General features: G+C 36.5%; 2 protein-coding genes across 3 annotated transcripts in view; one reads left to right on the top strand and one right to left on the bottom strand.

Annotated features, from left to right (window-relative positions):
• LOC145663741 (kinesin-like protein KIF19) overlaps positions 1–19,140 on the top strand; it is a 278,291-nt gene that overhangs the window by 223,043 nt on the left and 36,108 nt on the right. For both annotated transcript variants that reach the window (XM_081729824.1, XM_081729825.1), the window contains 3 exons: positions 4,243–4,338; positions 8,544–8,603; positions 13,340–13,397. In XM_081729824.1, the coding sequence (XP_081585950.1) occupies positions 4,243–4,338; positions 8,544–8,603; positions 13,340–13,397 (214 nt within the window). The remainder of the gene's footprint in view (positions 1–4,242; positions 4,339–8,543; positions 8,604–13,339; positions 13,398–19,140) is intronic.
• On the bottom strand, positions 16,084–18,709 carry LOC145663740 (uncharacterized protein F54H12.2-like). Its single transcript, XM_081729823.1, has 2 exons — positions 17,038–18,709; positions 16,084–16,365 (listed from the first exon to the last, which is right to left on the bottom strand). The coding sequence occupies exon 1, from the start codon at positions 18,348–18,350 to the stop codon at positions 17,040–17,042; it is 1,311 nt and encodes a 436-aa protein (XP_081585949.1). The 5' UTR covers positions 18,351–18,709; the 3' UTR covers positions 16,084–16,365; positions 17,038–17,039.

The following is a 19,140-nucleotide window of genomic DNA, read 5'->3' as shown; positions in this document are numbered from 1 at the left end:
TCGTTGATGCTACTTCCTTCATACTGCGCTAAGAACCGACAGTGGATGTCTGCTCTCCGATCGTAGAAAACACAGTACAGCGTGATCTTCCTCAATTATGCATTCGTAGATTGCTACTTCTATACGTTTAACCCTTTTGCTCCACGACACTCGACTGAATGGAGCAGTGATAGATATTACTAATTATGCACATGGTGACATCCGACACATCCAGTCTTCGTTCATTACTGCGAAAATATAAAGTTGCATTTAGTTTTTGATATACCCTCGTATGTTGCCGTAGAAACTAGTTTTGTATGAGAATTTTAAGAATATTATGGGTAACAATTTAAAATTTAAATGATTTGAAATGTATGTTTCTCCTCTGTAGCTTTATTTGTGTAATGTTAGTCTTTATTGTTTTATCGTAATTGTAGTATACTCGTATGTTGCCTCACAGTGCATGTATGTTTAACTTCTAGTAGAGTAGTAGCTTCTCGATTATTTAGTGGTATGTTAATTTTATGGTGAATGTTAAGAATTATGTTTAAAAACTGTGTCTGCCAGGGGAATACGCTGTCTTAGATAGCAAGGTTGTGCAACTACTTATTTTTGCATTCTCCCAACCCCCATTTTTTTTCAAAATATTAAATGTTTATTGTAAAACAATTACTTCTCCTAAAGTGGAACATCAATGTGGTTCCAATTATTTTCAACACAATTTTTCTAAACGGTTAGAACATTTTCTACGGTCTTTCTTAGGAAATCGGGAGGCGCACAATATTACTTCACAGATCTTGTTTCAAGTTCAAGAGTTTGAGATTGACTCTGATAAACTTGTTTCCTTACCTATTTACATAAAAATTAATACCAATGAATGAAATCTAGACTTAAATCATTTTTTTGAGCTCTCGACTGTTTATTCATTGTTCTGGAAAATATTCATCGCGCTAATTTCTAATAGAACAGACAAAATTATGGGGAACAAACGCCCTCTTTGCATAAGCATTTCTCGCGCATAGAATCTTTATCACACAAATGTCTATGACATTTCCAAGTAACGTTCAGCGTTCATGACATCCCGTAGCACATCGGACGCAAGTATTCTCTAGGGCAAATCTTCTCAAATTGTGGTCCGCGGGCTATAAGTGGTCTGCCAACTTCAAGTGATCCTCGAGACCTGCCCTTGTGGCTCTCATATTGACCATTACTACGGAAAAGTCAGAAAAAAATAAAATTCAAGTGAACTGAGTATTACAGACTATTGTTGAAAATCTCAAACAGAATTCGATTATATAATTTAATAAGGTAAATGTTATAAAATTCTAGTAATTATAAATATGTAATATTATAAAATATTCGTGATAGCCTTCAATAATTATTTAAAAAGATTCTTCTATTCACTTCAGCAAAATTAAGGGTAACGATATATGCTCAAAACACTAAAAAATCATAAATTTGCTTCCAAAAGGAATAAAAGTAGGTTCGTATATAGAACATATTGAGAAATACAAGTGTTCTCCACTTGAAAAAGTTTGAGAAATGCTGCTGTAGGGATCTTCAGATTTCAAACACTGAACTCCTGTGTATGAAACAACCTTATCCTGTACATGACTGCAAGGAATGTTATCAAACAGATCGACATACGTTTCCTTCCATACAACCATCGTTTCACAACTTCCACACCGGTATCACAATATTCTGGATGAAAAATTTCTTGGACATTAGGAAACTTCCATGATTAATATTGTAACTCTATCAAACACCCACAATATGATAAGTGTAACGAGTTTCTGTTGCGGTGTACCTTGTATGTTTGGAAGTACTTTGAATCGAACATCTTGTTCAATGTCGTGTTCTTCTCGGAGTGTCCGTAAATGCTTACTACACTGAGTGTTCACTGAATTGATACCACCTACCTAATATTTTTTGGTCCATCTTTTACTTGAAGGACTGCCTGAACACGGCGTGGCATAGATTCTGGTAGTTGCTGATGTGTTTCCACGGGAATCTGACACCATATATTGCTAATGGCATCCTACAATGAGCCCACAGATGTCGATCCAGGAGTCATGGTGTAAAGAGCTCGTTCCACAACATAAATGTTCTATAGGATTAAGATCCTGTGAGCTCGGGGACCAATTCATAAGCTGCAGCTCCGTGAAATGCTTTTGGTGGCACCGTGCATTATCGTCCTGAAAATGTTGTCTTCGTATGGGTAGAAGTGTTATAGGATGTACGTGATCCTGTAATACCTGTAGGTACACAACTGATGTCTGACTGTGGTCCATGCACACCAACGGTCCCAGTCCATGCCAACAGAAGCATCCTCAAAACAAATAGCCACCCCATCTGGCTATTCGTAAGCACCATTCACGGGAAGTCCACAGCTTCTTGCTGTTGGCGCCATACATGCACACGCCTATCCGAAGAAGTAGCACAAACCGTGATTTATTGAACAAACACGCCTTTTTCCAACCTTCCACTGTCCAATTAGCGTGTTCTTGTGCCCAAGCGCGTCGAACTCGGAGGTGACGAGTCGTAAGGATTGAGAGACAAGTGTGTCGTCTGCTGTGGAATTTCATACATGCCAGTTTACGCCGTATAGTTGCGTGGGATATGGGTGTTGTGCATCAACCATTGTATTGGTCACATAATTCCCGGACACTTATCGTTTGTTTGCTGTCATGAGCTGTTTGACGCGACGCTTGCCCCACGTTTTGAACCTCCGCACGCCCCTGAAGTTCCGTTTCTTGGATACCATTACTCCATTTTCTTCCCACTCCGTGTATGTACACCTTCACTACACAGGAACGGGCGCATCCGACAAATATCGCTGTCAGGGTATTGACGCACTCATTTATCAGATACCCACGATCATGTCCTATTGTAATGCGGATAAATCCTGCCCACCTTCCATTATAACAATGAGCTTGTAGCCTCGAGTGTATTCCTTCTCTGCAATACTATCAGTCGGGATGGTCGCATTTCAGTGAGCACTTAGTATACTTCTCTGGATTTCCACTCCATTAAAGGTAATAATTAACTTCTAGCCCAGATTTTCAAGTACTTTTGCATCCAGAAGAACATGCCTACTATGGAGGTTCTTCTACCAACGTCCTAACTGGACAACATACTGCAATATCGCATATCTCGCAGAAGTATTAACTCTCCCTTCAATTGTTAGTAGATTTAGCAACCTTAACATATAAAACATGAAACAAAAACGGAATAAATAATGGCCTGCAGGATATAGCAAAATAACTTAAATATTATTGTAAAATTTACGTACTTTATGAGACATAAATATTTGAAAACAGACAGTTCCTTCTTACTTACCCTGAATTCCTGTAACATTTCCCACAAGTAGAAGATTTGCTTTGTATATAAATAAACACAAACAATTTGCTGAGCAAAACAATATATTCACATTGAAAAACTACATACGTATGTAGTTTTTTAAATATCAATATTGCTCAGCAAATAGTTGGTTTGTGTTTAAATTCCTGTATTGCTGCAAATAACTATGTATGTGATGTAAAAGTTTCAGTTAGCAATATGAAAAATATATATCCCCAATCTCTTCTAGCATGGAGCATTCTGTAGAATTTTTAACAGCTTTGACTGGCATTAGGAATGAAAAAGTTCTGTCATTGTGGGAAAATAGAATTCGAAATTTGAACAGGTTTACGCATTTCATACGCTCTGCCGAGACAGAAGTAGCTCCTGGATGTCCATCCGTTTTTCCGATATGTGAAGAGGATTAGAGGCCATCCTATTCAACATATCGACACAGGGAATTTTTGTGTGTTTCTCCTGCAGTTTGTTTCTTTTGGGGATACTTCCGCTGGGGTAAAGCATCCCCTCGAGTTGTCCAACCGTCCCCGCCCCCACTGGAGCAATTACACGTCACTTTCATACAGAGTATGGTCTTTAGCAAGTAGTGTACCAGTTTAGATTCCTGGAAGGAAACTTGTTCCTCTGCGCCCCTAATAAGAGTAACTTTTACTGTAAGATACAAATGGACTATTCTTTTAAAATCAGCTTTCATTCTTTTGCCTATGTTTAATTAATAACGCTATAGTATAGCACCATTTGCTACTTCCACACACACAAAAAAAGCGTATTTCACTACTGGTTCATACCTCAGTGTCGTATTATCGTTCCCAAAAATAAAAATTGATGACGAGCTTAGTTTTTTTTAAATGTTCTGTTGTTACTTTTGTTGCAGTCATTTTTATTTCCCGTTTATCTTTTTTTCAGAAACGTTTCTCAACCGAATTCTCTTCAGTCAACGTCATCAGGAGCGGTGCTGTTTCCTCCCATTCCAGGGGCTACTCCAGTGCCTAAATTTAGAAGGTATGTGATGGTTTATATGATCTTATTTCGTAACAATTTCAGTTTATTAATTACTCGAATGTAAACGTCATGTTACGAAACATAGTTACTATGGCTCAATTTGGAGATGTTTAGTTCGCATTTAAGCTTAATTACATGATGTAAATTTTTGAAGATAGGTGTGCTTGTAGCACCATCAATTTCGTTTATTAGCTATACCCTGCTTTGCGTATTCATGTTTTGTGAGTGTTTAATAATCCCACCACATAACGTATTTTTATTCGAATATCTTTGCAGTGACCACTATTTATATATGCTATTTAATTTCTAACAGTATTGAAAACGCTTAACTACTACGCTGTTTAGAAAAAGGAAAAGAAATGTTTTCCTGAGACGGTTATAAAGTAACTATGTATGACACTCATGTTTTTAAAATAAATTTGCGTTGCTATTTGTGCAAATCGTAACACAAGAAAAGGAATGGATAAATCTCTCCAGACTCATGGAACTTGAACGGCAGGGTATGATGTACGAATGATTGCTATTTTAGCAGCATAGCGTGCTCTCAGCAACATCCTTATTTTAATATGTGGAGTAATACTGTGAGAGAACGGTTTACGCAACACTCAGGTAGTGTAACATGGACAATTGAGCATGTTAAACATTACTCTGCTTCGTCAGCGTAAAAGACGTGATATAAGCAGACAACTGCGTTCGAATGAGACGGTTTGGTTGATCTACGGGAAGGCGTCTTCTCGTTCATCTATAGAGTGTGCAACAATCTTAGTCATATATTCTAGATACACCAATGACGGCTACACCAGGGAAATGCTAGAGGACCGAGGACCTTTATTAAGACAATTTTGGATGTCATATTTCAAAAGGACAGTGCCTGACTACATATATTCTGAAATGTGCAAGTTCTCATCAAGGAAAGACGCTACGTTTATTTCTCTAGCCTATATGGTCGGCTGATTCTATCGCCCACGTGGGATAACGATGCGTGTGTGGAATCAATAAACAGAAACAAATTGTACACAGCGACAATCGAGCAATCTGATCTCATCTTGTAATGACAGTCATCTTGTTCGCATGCCCGTGACGGACCGTATAGTATCGTCAATAGTGTTAGTGTTAGGTCTAAAGTGGAGTACGGTAACAGCTTTGCACTTGTCTTCATCGACAATTCGACTGTATCTGCTGAACGCTGAACAAGTGAAATGCATTTGCTCGGAACTACAAATGCCTCAAGCTATAATGAGCGCATGAACAATGTCGCACGATTCTGCTTCAACTTATCCCGTTACGACCGCATACGTGTGCAACGCTACCGTGGTAAGCGCAATCTACATATCAACTTGTATTGTTGATAATCACAGACAGTAGATGTGATAGTGTGGGTCACCATTGGGTAGAACACACAATCTCGGCTCCTAGATATTAAGGTTAATATTACCAGTGCATAACTACATCAGGAAAATTCTAGAGCCCGATGCCATACTCTTTCTTCAGACAGTTTTGGACATAATATTTCAAAAAGAGAATGCCTGACCACATATATCCCGGAATGTACAAGCTTTCTTCCAAGAACGACAGTACTACTACCTCTCTGGCCTGCATGGTCGCCTGGTGTGTTGCCCATGGAACTTACGTGTGATATTGTTGGTTGGCATCTTATTCGTTAAATTCTTCTACAAAAATGTCGTTGCCTTATGCACTCACAAACAAGCAATATTTAGAATATGCTTTTAAGTGACTACAGCCAAAATAGTATAATCAAAATTTCCTTGCTTCTTATGTAATAGGAGACTGTTTATACAAGTATTGTTATTGCTGGCAGCAGGTCCGTATCTAGGGGGGTCTAGGGGGCCAACCTCCCATAATTTTTTACTGGCGCCTCCTAAAATATTCATGGTAGGCTTAAAAGTGAACTATAATATGGTAATGAACTATAATCTGGTTGGATCAGCTCCCCCAAACTTCGATCGCCCCCTTCCTAAATTTTTGGGCTGGCTACGGGTCTGGCTGGCGGTCCTTTCACTATTGCTTAATATACATTAAGGGGAATATTAATATAATGTTTTACGAAGGATGAGAAAAGGCCAGTACGACTAAATATACAAGTTTTAAAGTTCACTACTTCAACATAAAAAGGTCACTGTTTTCATATTTATCAGCAATCAATATGCTGTGTCCAGTGTAGAACCTTTAAAAAGTTATTTGTTTTACTGCACTTATGAGCTAAGATATTTTAGTGAAATGATAGTGAATCATTGACGCGTGTACTGCTGGACATTAAAAATGTAACACCGACAACAAAATGAGGGAACCTCAAATACTGAGAAGTGTGACATGATTACACTGACTGCTATATACGATGCACGGCAGACAGAGGTGATTGGTATGTGGATCCAGAACGGCTGACACAACAAGATTTAACAGTGATACAACAAATCACGCTGCCATCCAGGAAGTGCTGTATAGAATGTTGCATGCCTCATGTGGTCATACGTTATCCTGTTAGAAAGTAGCTTCATGTAGGATCTGCAGTAAATCGACAACATCATCTTACACTTCATGGATGATGGCGTGACTTGTTTCAGTGACCAAATATCGATGTATCATTAGCTGTCAAAGATTCTTTAAATGCGTATTAGATGCAAATGGGGGAGAAGAGGATGTGTGCTATTCAACTTTTTTTGCGCACGATATTGCAGCCTCAGAACTACATGTTGCATATTCTTAGGAAGCTACAGCAATACACACCGTATAAAGAAGTACCATCCAGTCAGATTACATCGAACTTTCATGGAGCACTGATCGCTGTGCAACAACCCCATACGCGTGATCTAGTGTTCGGTATCTGGCTACGGTATCTCATTCATCATAGCCATGCGCGTAAGCAATATGTCCTCTCAGTTCTTGGTATACTGTGACCATTGGGATCCCGTACGCCATCGTACGCTTTCCTGGAATCATCGATGTCATACTGCTATATTGTACTAACACAGGTACCAATGTCATGGAAGAATAACCCACAGTCTTAATATGCCACAATTATTTCGGGGTCAAGGGCGAAAATTGCTAGAATTACTGCCACATTCGACATTGAAGTAGTAATGATAGATTGTCGAGACACAAGTCACGCAAAACCATGCCATTACTAAAGTATAACTCTCTGGCACGCCTATGGTTACAGTTTCCATATTGTGTCCCCGCTCAGATGGTCCGTCGTGGAACTGTCCTTCTAACCAATTTAATGTCTGTCATATTGCATTTTTAATGTCCAGTAATGTGTTGCCAAGACAACGATATTGTAAAATTTTGTCCCATATAGATAGTAGATAGAGCGTCAATAAAAAGAGCGTCCAGAATTGACTCGCACTACTGGCTTTTATTATAAAAATTCCACTATAAAAAGCTTTACAAAACACTATACAAATAATCTCTTTAAGTTTGTAAGGTTAGTTACAGGTAGTCTTTGACCGTAAGGTCGCAGACAGGATCTCTATAGAGCCCCGTAGCAGGCTAAGCAGAGTGAAGTTAGGGACCCAATGCTCCGTGGCAAGCAGAGGGATGGTTAAGTGGCCAACAGAGCCCCGTAGCAGACTAAGCCAAGAGATAGGATAGGCGTAGTCCCGTAGCAGACTAGAGGCCTTGGGATAGGTTACTCCTAATGTTCCGTGGCAAACAGTAGGAGGACATCAGTGGGTCACCAGAAAACTGGTACCTAGTTGCTGTCCCCCACCAAATTTATAGGATTCTCGGGTGGCGGTGGAGCTGCTGCTCTGTGGGAGGAGCCAGAAGTCCGTCGTCTGCAGGCGATAGTGCATCCATCTTGTGCGTATAATCCCGTTACAAAGCCATGTGGTGGTGTTTGTAAACACTGGCGTGTAGAATTGTTTATACACAACACCACGTGGGACATTACAATATTAAATTACATTCAATGGCAGTATGGTGAATTGTTATTGTTAAAACAAACAATGATTGATCGTTAAATTTAATATGTCATTAATATTTTAATATCGATCTTAATTATTTTAGTTAATCTTTGTTTCTTTACAACACTGTCATAGCAACACATTTTTTTAAAAGATTTGTGCTATTTTATTTTAAAACTTCACAGTATAGAAGAAATAGTACCATCTAACGTTCTAACTCATTATGATGTCTTTAAATTCATAGTTACTTTGTATTTATGAAATTATTTTGTCTATTTCCAGACCTGACCCAAACGCAAACCGCAAAAATTCTCGTCTTCCAAGACCAGTTGGTAAAAACAGGTAAGATAAACTCTTTTCTTTAGTGCAGTGACTCTTAACTAATGGGCCGCGACCAAGTGGTAGATCGTAATAGAATATTTGATGGGTAAAGAAATTTTCCAGTCAGGCTAAACTCTTTCAGATAAATGGTTAGTTTATGCGTGTATTAAAAGATGAGAATATTCTGAAATTTTGGATTAGACATTAACTAGCTCTATCATTCTTCACTTATTGTACGTATTAAATTACAATATATTCTTGGATTCAATAATGAAAAGCAAGGTAAAATGGGCTTGATTCATTTTCAAGATTTTCGAATTACACCTCGCCATTGAATTAAATGTTTCGAGTTATGGAAAACAAAAGAAACCAGGAAATCACATTCGTTCTGTAAATAGAATTATGTTTGATTTTAAATTTCAGAATCTAATTAGATTACTTAACTTTCTGGTGTGACCAACGAATTTGCTCTATATTTATGGGTGATGGAAATTTTTAATATTCTTTCGAGATGAATCTCAGACTTCAAGAAAAAATTATGAAACACTACATTATCATATTCCGTCATTTTATTGTTTATTATGTATGTTTTGTGTTTCTGCTTTTCTTTAAAAGAATATCTGTTGGCTTAAAAGAATATCTCATTCTCTCCATGGTTCACCTTCTTATGGAAATTAATAACATAATTTGATTCAGTGGTGTCATAACCGACAAAAAACTAGCAAGCGTTCACTTTAGACACCTACTTGCAAAGCCTAGAGACAAATATATCAAAATTTTTTTTGCAGGAAAGCAGAAAAAAATGTTCATTTGATAAAATATCAATATTATGATTATTAATCTATCATATAGTACTTCGAAATTAGATCTGTAATTCTGTGTTATTATTGAGGCCGTAGTAGCTCAGTGGTAAAGCGCTTACTTCTGATGATTGAAGTCTATGATTCGATCTCAGACCATGTAAGTTTGTGTGGACAGCATAATGTTCGTGAGTTTTGTCCGGGTTCTTCCATTTCTTCTTGCATTCTCATTCCACCAAATACTCCATAAGCATACAGTTTCATTAATCGTCCATTTCCTTTAGCCTAAAGGATGTAACCATGGGATCAGTGCTGGATTTACGTTTGATGGGGTCTTATGCTATTGAAAGGGTCCCATTGTACGTTAAGCTTTATAGGCTCCTTTATACGTCAGTTTTTTAAACGACAAAATGTTCCCGATTCAGTAGCGTCATTTCAGATTTGGCTTGAGCGAGGGAGGCAAGACCCCTTGATATAAGTAGAATTTCGCGTTTTGCACTGACTTACTACTATTCTATTGATAAAATCTATATAAATCACAAACGCGGGGGGGGGGCAAATGCTCCTCCCTTACCCCCCTACATGACGCCTCTGTCCCGATGTAAGGTTTGAATATATGCCATATTCTAATTCATATACCTAATGGATGTCTAAATGAAAAAAAGGGCTCATTACAAGCAGGGTTGGAAAGCGAGGGCTCCATTATAAGCAGGGCTGGATAACAGGGGCTTCATTACAAGTGAGGCTGCGAAATAGAGCCCTATTACTTGCTTCATAAAATCATAGTACATAGCAATACAAAACATCATTATTGTATGTAAGTTTTATCTTATTTGCTTTCTTTTTATTTGGATGTTACATTACAATCGGCATTTTTTCTTTAATTTTTCGGGCCCCCAAGCGAGTGGGGCTCTAAGCTATAGCTTGTTTAGCATATACGTAAGTCCGGTACTGTATGGGATGCACAAGTGGAAATTTTATTTCATTCATGGGGGCGCTGTGGCTCAGTGGTAGAGCGTTCACCTATGGTGCTTGGGGTCCCGGGTTCGATCCCAGCCCCCGCCAAGTGAACTTTGTGGTGGACAAACACCGTGCTCGTGGATTTTCTCGGGGTTCTCCCGTTTCCTCCCACTTTCTTCATTTCACTCATCTCTCATCATCACCGTCTCCTTTAGCCTAACCGGCATAAGCGTGGGACGTAAAACTCAAAGATTTCATTTCATTTCATTTTTTATTTCATTCATGTGTTCGCATCATACGCACAGTTGAAGTTATTATGCTCTAATGACTTGACAATAATAGAAATTGTGTATATTAAACCCTTGCATTCTTGTTGTAAATGCGTAAATTATTAACTATAGACTTTCCCGGAATATTTATGACTAGCAGCGTTCACCCCGCTTCGCTGCGGTCACCCCGGAACGCAATAAACTTTGTTACTTAGATAATTTTTACTTTTTCGCTTTCAAGTGATATGACAGCGTTCACCCCGCTTCGCTGCGGTCACCCCGGAACGCAATAAACTTTGTTACTTAGATAATTTTTACTTTTTCGCTTTCAAGTGATATGATAAAAACCATAGAAGATTGCAGTAAATCTTAACATTATATCGCCTGTCATTTATGTTAACCCGCCCCGCTTCGCTGCGGTCATCCCGGTGCTGGCATATTGTAAAAGTGTCTGTAAAAATAAGCAAATCAATTAAAAAATTTTAAACAGAAGATTCAAGCTATTTTCCGCTGTATATCGCCTGTCATTTATGTTAACCCGCCGAGTGACACGGTCATGCGGGTTGCATATAAATACGTTTATTTTTACCTATGATGAACTAATAACAAAGGATTTGTGGACACCTGAATGGTCAATTATCTCAAGACACTGGTAATTGAAAATTAAAGTGATATGATAAAAACCATCTAGGGTCCAAATCCTAATAACCCCCCAAAAATGAAAGAAATTGGTTCAGCCGTATTAGCGTGATGAGCGGACAAAGGATTTTGTACGTTCTCTTTTATATATATAGATGATCAAATTCGTTGCACCCTCCTCATCAAAGGACTTCCGCTGCCACTGTTGAAGCAGTGTATTTAAACTTTCAAACTTGTAGTTCTTTCCTCGCGTACATGAGAATGTCAATAGTAAGCGCTCACGCAAAAAACTCATTCAAGTCAACAAACTTATAAAAAATGTGTAAGCAAACAATACAAGAATGATGTCTCGAGTTTATCCATTGACCACAGAAATCGATATATGTATTTAACTCTAGTAAAAGACATACAAGAATGGATCAATAGGTTCACGAGAAATAGGAATCATAAGAACTAGTAATTATTCACAAACGAATTTATATTTTCCACATGAAAGGAAAAGCCTCCAGAACAATATCATGCTGAACTTTTATCAATATGGGGTCTGGTGCGTTAGTTTACTTTTTTTTTAAATTTAACTCGATTTTTTTTTCAGAACGAAGCCTATCTCAAACAAGAATCAACAGTTTAACGAGAAATTGTAAAATGAAACGAATTCTTTCAATTTTACGTCCCAGGATTATGCCGGCTAGGCTAAAGGAGGCGGTGACGATGAGGAATGAATTGAATGGTAGAATAAAGTAAGTAGGAACGTGAGAACCCCGAGAACACACACATACACGGTGTTTGTCCACCACAAAGTTCACTTGGCGCGTGCTGGGATCAAACCAGAGACCCCACGCACCAGAAGTGAACGATCTTCCACTGAGCCACCGCGACTCGACATGAAATTGTAATTATATACACTCTAGAAGAGAATTGAACTAAGTATCCCATCATCAAAGGCGAAAACGTTGATAATTTAGCCAGAGAGAAAATGATAGCAATAATTAGGATAATTACTTTGATATTAGCTGGTTCGATTCTCGGTAGGAAAACAATTTTCGATATTGAGCTAGTTAATCCAACTCAACCTTTAATTTAATGGTCCACTGTTATACTCTGTGGGCTGAAAAAAACATGGATGATTAATAAAAGTCAACGATTGTGAAATTGGTGAAATGAGCATGTAGAAGGAAACGAGATAACCTCAAGAATACCCACTCACACTATGTTGTCCACCGCAAACTCACATGGCCTGGAATCGAATCAAAGACCCCCTCAAACAGAGACAAGCGCTCTACCACTGAGCTGAGCTCCTTCATGGCTAAGCGGTTAACGTACGCGCCTTTGGCGTGGAGGACCAGGGTTCGATATCCGGCGGGAGCTCATGTGGTTCATATCCCACGTTAAGATGTAGGTTCACGTTTCATATAGCATCGCTGCTAAAAGGGACACTAAACTAAAATCAAATCAAATTTACCACTAAGCTACCGTGTTCCCTAATACTGCACTAGTGTCAGAGAGAATTGGGAAGCTCTTCCATTTGCAATCTAACCAGGAATGTCTCCGAACTGTAAAATGGGTCTTGCGCAATCTGAAAATAGATTTTGATATACCTTCCAAAGGTGTAACATATTCCAAATCAGTAGCTGCTAATGCGTATAAATAATGAATTTATGATGCAATAAAAATCCGAGAAAAATAAACCTAAACAATTATAAAATTTAAGGTAAATTCAAATGGGTTCACATGTATTTAAGCGAACTATAGAAAAATTGTCTGTTGCGCTACATATAATTAACATAAAATAGTTTTGATGCCGTTATAGTGATTAACTTATAGTTATTACTATTTTAAATTTTTTTTAAAAAAATCACGTCTTGGTATAATTAATGTTTGCCACAATCTCTTTACCTGTCCTCAACTATAAATTTTAACATTTTCTGTTGATATTCTAGTAACTATAAGAATAAACTTCATTAAAGACATTATAGCCTGAGAATTTATGATAAATTGTTAGAATTAAAATTAGTTCCATAGAAACATTAGATTAATCCAGATATTTAATAGGGTACATCTCAATAATAAATTCCTTGCTTTTTTTCAGTGCAAGAAACCTCAGGAGATCAGCAAGTGATGATAATTTAGCGGCAGTATCAGATAAGGTAGGCCCACATTTAGGTTGTTAAGTTTATACTACTATTTAGGTATTATAAAAATTATTATCGCTTTCTTTTTTTCTTAACTGCTATATAATTCAACTAATAATCTACTAGTCTATTTTATGTTCTTTTTAATTCAGAATGACAGTCATCCAAAATCAACACTACTGCGAATACTATTTTTCATCTCTTCTTCTTGCGCTTTATTCCTCCGTTCTCGATATTAAATGCAAGGGAATAAAATAAACTCGCAAAGAAAAAAAAAAGCCCTACCCTTATTCGCTTAAAGATATGCAATTCCCAAAACCTTACCTTAGTTGCAGCAGTAGATATACCCCACTTGGGCTGAAATTTGATCCCCTCCCGTTCTTAGAATTCGGTATCATTTCCTGGAATTCGGGGGCAAGTTTCGACAAGCCTTTAGTTGCTATGGTCATAGCCTTTTACGGCTACCACAGAAGTGCGTGGGAAAATTTTGGTTTATTTGACCCCCCGTCACCCCCTACTCCTCTTTAGTTGCTATGTTCATAGCCTTTTACGGTTACCACAGAAGCCCGTGGGAAAATGTTGGTTTGCTGTTGCTATGCTCATAGTCTTGGACGCCTACCAGATGTAAAAAACAAGATAAAACATGCCTTTTTCGTGTTCTTGTCGTTTATTGGCTAATAATTTGAATCCCCAAACCCCTCACCCCTCCTGCGAAGAACGTAAGCGGAACGTATGTGCTTGTGTAGATCATTCTGTTAGCAGCTGTTGCAAAGGAAGAAACGTCAAAAATTTTAAAGATGTCATCGTCAATGAGTTTATTAGATAAACTTAATAAGCCATCAATGGTACCCTTTACAAAAATGCGAGATTTGGAGATTGGAGTACCATTTCGTATTGTAAACTGTGAGATAATTACAACGGTATATGGTAGGAAGGCCTGTGTGACATTTGAAGGAGGTGAAAAAGTGATTTTACCTGGACGTTGTACTGAAAAATTGGAAGCAGATAATGGTGCATTATTAACGTATTTACAAAGTGGGAATGTCTGTTTAATATATAAAGGAATGAAGATTAATGTATCTGGACGTAACATGCACGATCTTGAATTTACTGAACTGGTTTACTCAGCGTAAGTGTATGGTGACATGTACAAACAAGATGAAACATGAATTTTCCTCTTCGCCCCTCCTCTTCATGCATGCGCAGTCATCTGTATGCATAGTGTCGTTATTCTGTACTGACCAGCGACTGGAGTAACATGTCTTTGAGTGCTTGTGCGTCAACTATGGATACCAAGAAAGAGTACTTGTTAAATGTTGAATATGGACTTAATTCAATGAAAACCAAATTAATTTGTATCGGACTGGATAGTGATACATTTGAACCAGTGATTCGTGTTGGCAAAGGACTTGTGTTTGGAGTGGAGTTAAATTTGGCAGAGTGGGAGAAACTTGTACATTTAACCCCATTTGTTACGGACTATTTAAATTCTCAAGTGGAAATTACATTTATAAAATCTCTTGGTCGAAAAAACGAACTGGTGGTGCGAAAACTAATGGGTGAAAAATTAGTGATGTTAGAGAAGAAAGGAACACTTCATGCTCCTCGAAACACTGTGTACTTATCTTCAAGTGATTGGCTTTATTTCTTGGAAATATTACCATGTATTGAACATGCTGTGAAAAACAGTAAAGTTTGTAGTGTTGTGCTACGTGAATATTTTGACTTGTGTACAGATACTATTCGTAATCATGTACAATTGCAGTGTCTTACATGCAGAGGACTTGCCGGAATCCATACCTGTGTAGATGAACAGAGTATTATTAATGGTATGAACATCAGTTTTCCAAGTGTCTCTCTTGATAAGAACAGTGATGTGAACATTGATGGTGAACGATTAAAATTGGAAATGAAAGTATTTTGCAAACAAAAACTTATAGATTCAATAATGGCTGATTTATTTGATAGTGTATCGACACAGCCATGGTGGGGGGAAACCGAAACTCAACCTTCGGAGGGTATCAATGAAGTGAACGACTCTTCATAAAGAAGAAGAAATTGATTTGTTTTTTTCATGTATACGAAACAACGTAATATTAAATGTAATAAAAATATATATAGTGGAAAGTGAAATGTTTTATTTGTGTGTGTGTGTGTTTTGTGTTCGTTTCATACACCTCAATATGTTAGGATTTTAAAGTTTTTTATAAGAAAAAATCCTAACATATTTTTTTTCATCGTATATTATAAGTGATACGTATAATAATAATAATAATAATAATAATAATAATCATAATGAATTCAAATTCTTGAAATGAATGTTAAAATAAAAATTAGTATTTGAAATTATTATTATTATTATTATTATACAACATTGTCTTAAGTATGATAGGACTTTTTTTTTAATTTTAAAAAAAAGGAATTAAAATAATTAATATTAAAATTTTAAAAAACAAAAGTCCTATCATAATAATAATAATATTGAATTCACATACTTGATTTAATTTACGAAAGAATAACTGATTAAGTATTTGAATTCATTATTATTATTATGTAGTTATATGATTACATCATTGAATTAAAAATCAGTTTTAGAATCTTTTTTTTAAATTCTTTAATTCAATGACTTAAAAATATGTTTTATGATATGTGTATTTAATTACATAGCTGATCATAAAACATATTTATTTATTAGGAAACGGAGAAAATAAGAAATAAAACATTTGTTTTCAAAGAGAAAAAATAATACAAAGTGTTTATTGTTGATGAAAATATTTACACAATTAAAACGACGGTAAGTATAGTACATTTTAAAAAGAACGTTAGATTTTGTTTCCATTGTTCACGTGTTGATAACTTCACAACTGCCATATACTGTTCACTGATGATACTACTGCTGTTGATGTTGATGATGAAACGTAGATAGAAGTCAATCTTTACATTGAAGATGATGTCCATACACACGATGACGATCTTTTACTCTCTGAAATGAAAAAAATTGAAAAACAAACTTAAAATTTATTTTATCTATAATCATGAACATATAATAATACATACAAACACATTATAATAAAGAAGAAGAAGAAGAAATGGCTATCTGCAATAATATGAAAAGAAAGTAATCAAAACAAACGAAGAAGAAGAATGAAGACATGATTACCTGTAAAAGTAAATACAGCAAACGACGATCATTTTTTTCTGGAGCTGATGAGAAAGTGTAATGAAATTCATTTAAGGACTTTCCTTTAGCTTTGAAGCATAGGAAAAGATATGAATAATGTCCACATAGGGATGATTTTACACTTTGAATTTGTTTATTATTAAATGTATAAGAAGTGGAATTTCTACGTAGAAATTGAATATGATGCATTACATATGGAGGAAATCCAAATGTATCGAAGTAGTGGGCACGGCCATCAGTATGAATATATACGGAAATCCAGTGTGTACCAAGTTTGTTCGAGGGATCTGTATTTATGATGATAGCTGCAGGTAGTGGAACATGTGCTGGTAATTCATTGGCTGCATATACGCCAACGAAATGATTGTGAAATAAAGAATTTGTTTGCAAAGCATTCAATAAATCTAGTGTAGAGGACATCATGTATAAAAATGCAGACATGTACATATATGATATGATATTTAAATAACGTACCTTTAAAAATCCATGATGATGTTCCTCTGATGATCCACTTCTAAGAGAGATTGGAATTCTCCATACACAATGCAGGAGATAGGTGCTGGTAGAGGCTTCGTAAAATGAACTTCCAGACGAACACAGCCATGACGTATAAGATTCCAATGCTGCACAGCGCTGGCTTCTCCATCTTGAGTAATGTCGAAAACAAAGATAGTGTATCCTTGAGGAAAGTCAAGGCGAGGAATATTGTTGCCATGATTGGAAAAGTGAATGCCTGATCCACAGAATAAGGTATGATATGAGGAAACATAGAGGTTGTTTTCGAAAATTGGTTGTAATGGTTTTGAAGGTACAGGTTTTCCATCAATGTATAGAGAGAAGAAATTGATGTCAAAATGTTTGAAATGAAATGGATTTGAAGTTATTGTTCCTGTATAGGCATCATTTTGTGTAAACGCCACAATCACTCGAGTTGGTAATACTCCCATAAATAAATTATCAATTGTTTTTGATTGAAGATCCTTTGGAATGACGAATGACTTCATTTGCACTCTTGTGAGAGGATATTTGGCTGTTGTTGATTGTAGAAGCTTGTTATGTGCTAGTTTTATTGTAGGACTAACATTAATCTTTTTAATATGTAAAGCAGCGTCTAAAATGTTCACTTTAGCCTCAACAGACGCATCACTAGCGATGAGACAAAAGTTTGGCTTTGCAGGAATTAACTTGAGACGTAATTCTACTCCTTGGATTAAAAATTTATCTTGATTAAAAATATCACAATGAAGATGTCCAAGCATGTCGAATTTTGCACTTTTTTTTGTTAATTCATAACGTTGTTGAAATCCTTTATTACCACTAGATGTTGCATCCATATGTCCAGCAGTATCTTGAAACCAGAATGCACATTGAAGATGAGTATTTTTAGCAGAATCATCATAATTTAACAGTTTTTCAATGTATGATCGATATGGATGATTATGAGATGGAAATGAAATCAGTTTGTTATTTAAATACACTTCCACTTCACTGAACATAGAATTTAAAAAGTCATTAATAGGAGCCACAGCTTTATCACTTTCACCAAATGCTGATCCATCAGGCTTAACGATTTGAGCTTCGATGTAAAGAAGAGTATGTGGTAGATCTATGTATTCATCACTTGTTCCTGGGATGACAAACTCTATAGGAGCATTATCAGCTAGTGAACTGATTGGTTTGTATGTAACGACATGATTATCCAATATACTGGTTTGCGTTGGTTTTGTAGAAAAAATATCTAGTTCACTTTTTACACACTCGCAGGATTGATGATGTAAGAAAGCCATAATGGTGATGATTTAATCAAAGATATCGTGTGATAACTTCCTCTTCTTATAAGACTGATTTTTCTTTGTTTTCTGTGTACGTTTCCTCTTGCCCTTCTTCTTCTTGCGCTTGATGATGTGTAATGGTGAAGGGTTAAAGATGGAATGATGTGTAATTCTTCTTTTCCTTCGTTGATATCCAGATCCTAGCATAGATTTCAGTTTATTTTTTGCTTTGTCTTGCAAGACGGATCTCGCTTCACCCATTCGTTGATGAAAGGATTCGTTAATAGGTTGATTGTCGATGATGACATCAGTAATAACGTTTGCTCCAGATTTTAATAATTCCTTTCCTACTGTTTTAGCTCCTTGTTTTACTAGTGGCATGACAGAACGAAATAATCCTCCAAGGAAACTTCCAATACCATGTCCAACTTGATAAGGGGAGCCAACATAAACGTTTCCAGTTCCAGAAAGAGCTTGTTTTTGATAATATTGTAAATATGGATTATTCATATTTGTCGATGTTGACGCACTGGTCGAAAATGTAGTTTAACGCATACAGTTCCGAAAGTGAATGCCAGTGGAGAGCCTGTACTATCTCTTATATCTATTTTGATGTGTTCAAAATGCATCTTCTCTATAGGCACATAATGTGGAGGATTAAAAATTTCTATAACACTACTTCCAAATGTATGATTCACAGGATTCATATTTATGATACGTAATAATGGTGCTACTGTATCTCCAACAAATACAGATTGAATTATATCACAATACACATACATTGTAGATGGAAGTCCTAAACGTA

The sequence above is a fragment of the Thermobia domestica genome, chromosome 11 (assembly GCF_964235325.1).
Source record: "Thermobia domestica chromosome 11, izTheDome1.hap1.1, whole genome shotgun sequence".
NCBI lineage: Eukaryota > Metazoa > Arthropoda > Insecta > Zygentoma > Lepismatidae > Thermobia > Thermobia domestica.
Note: the sequence above shows the minus strand (reverse complement) of the source record. Positions and strands in the feature narration are given on the sequence as shown.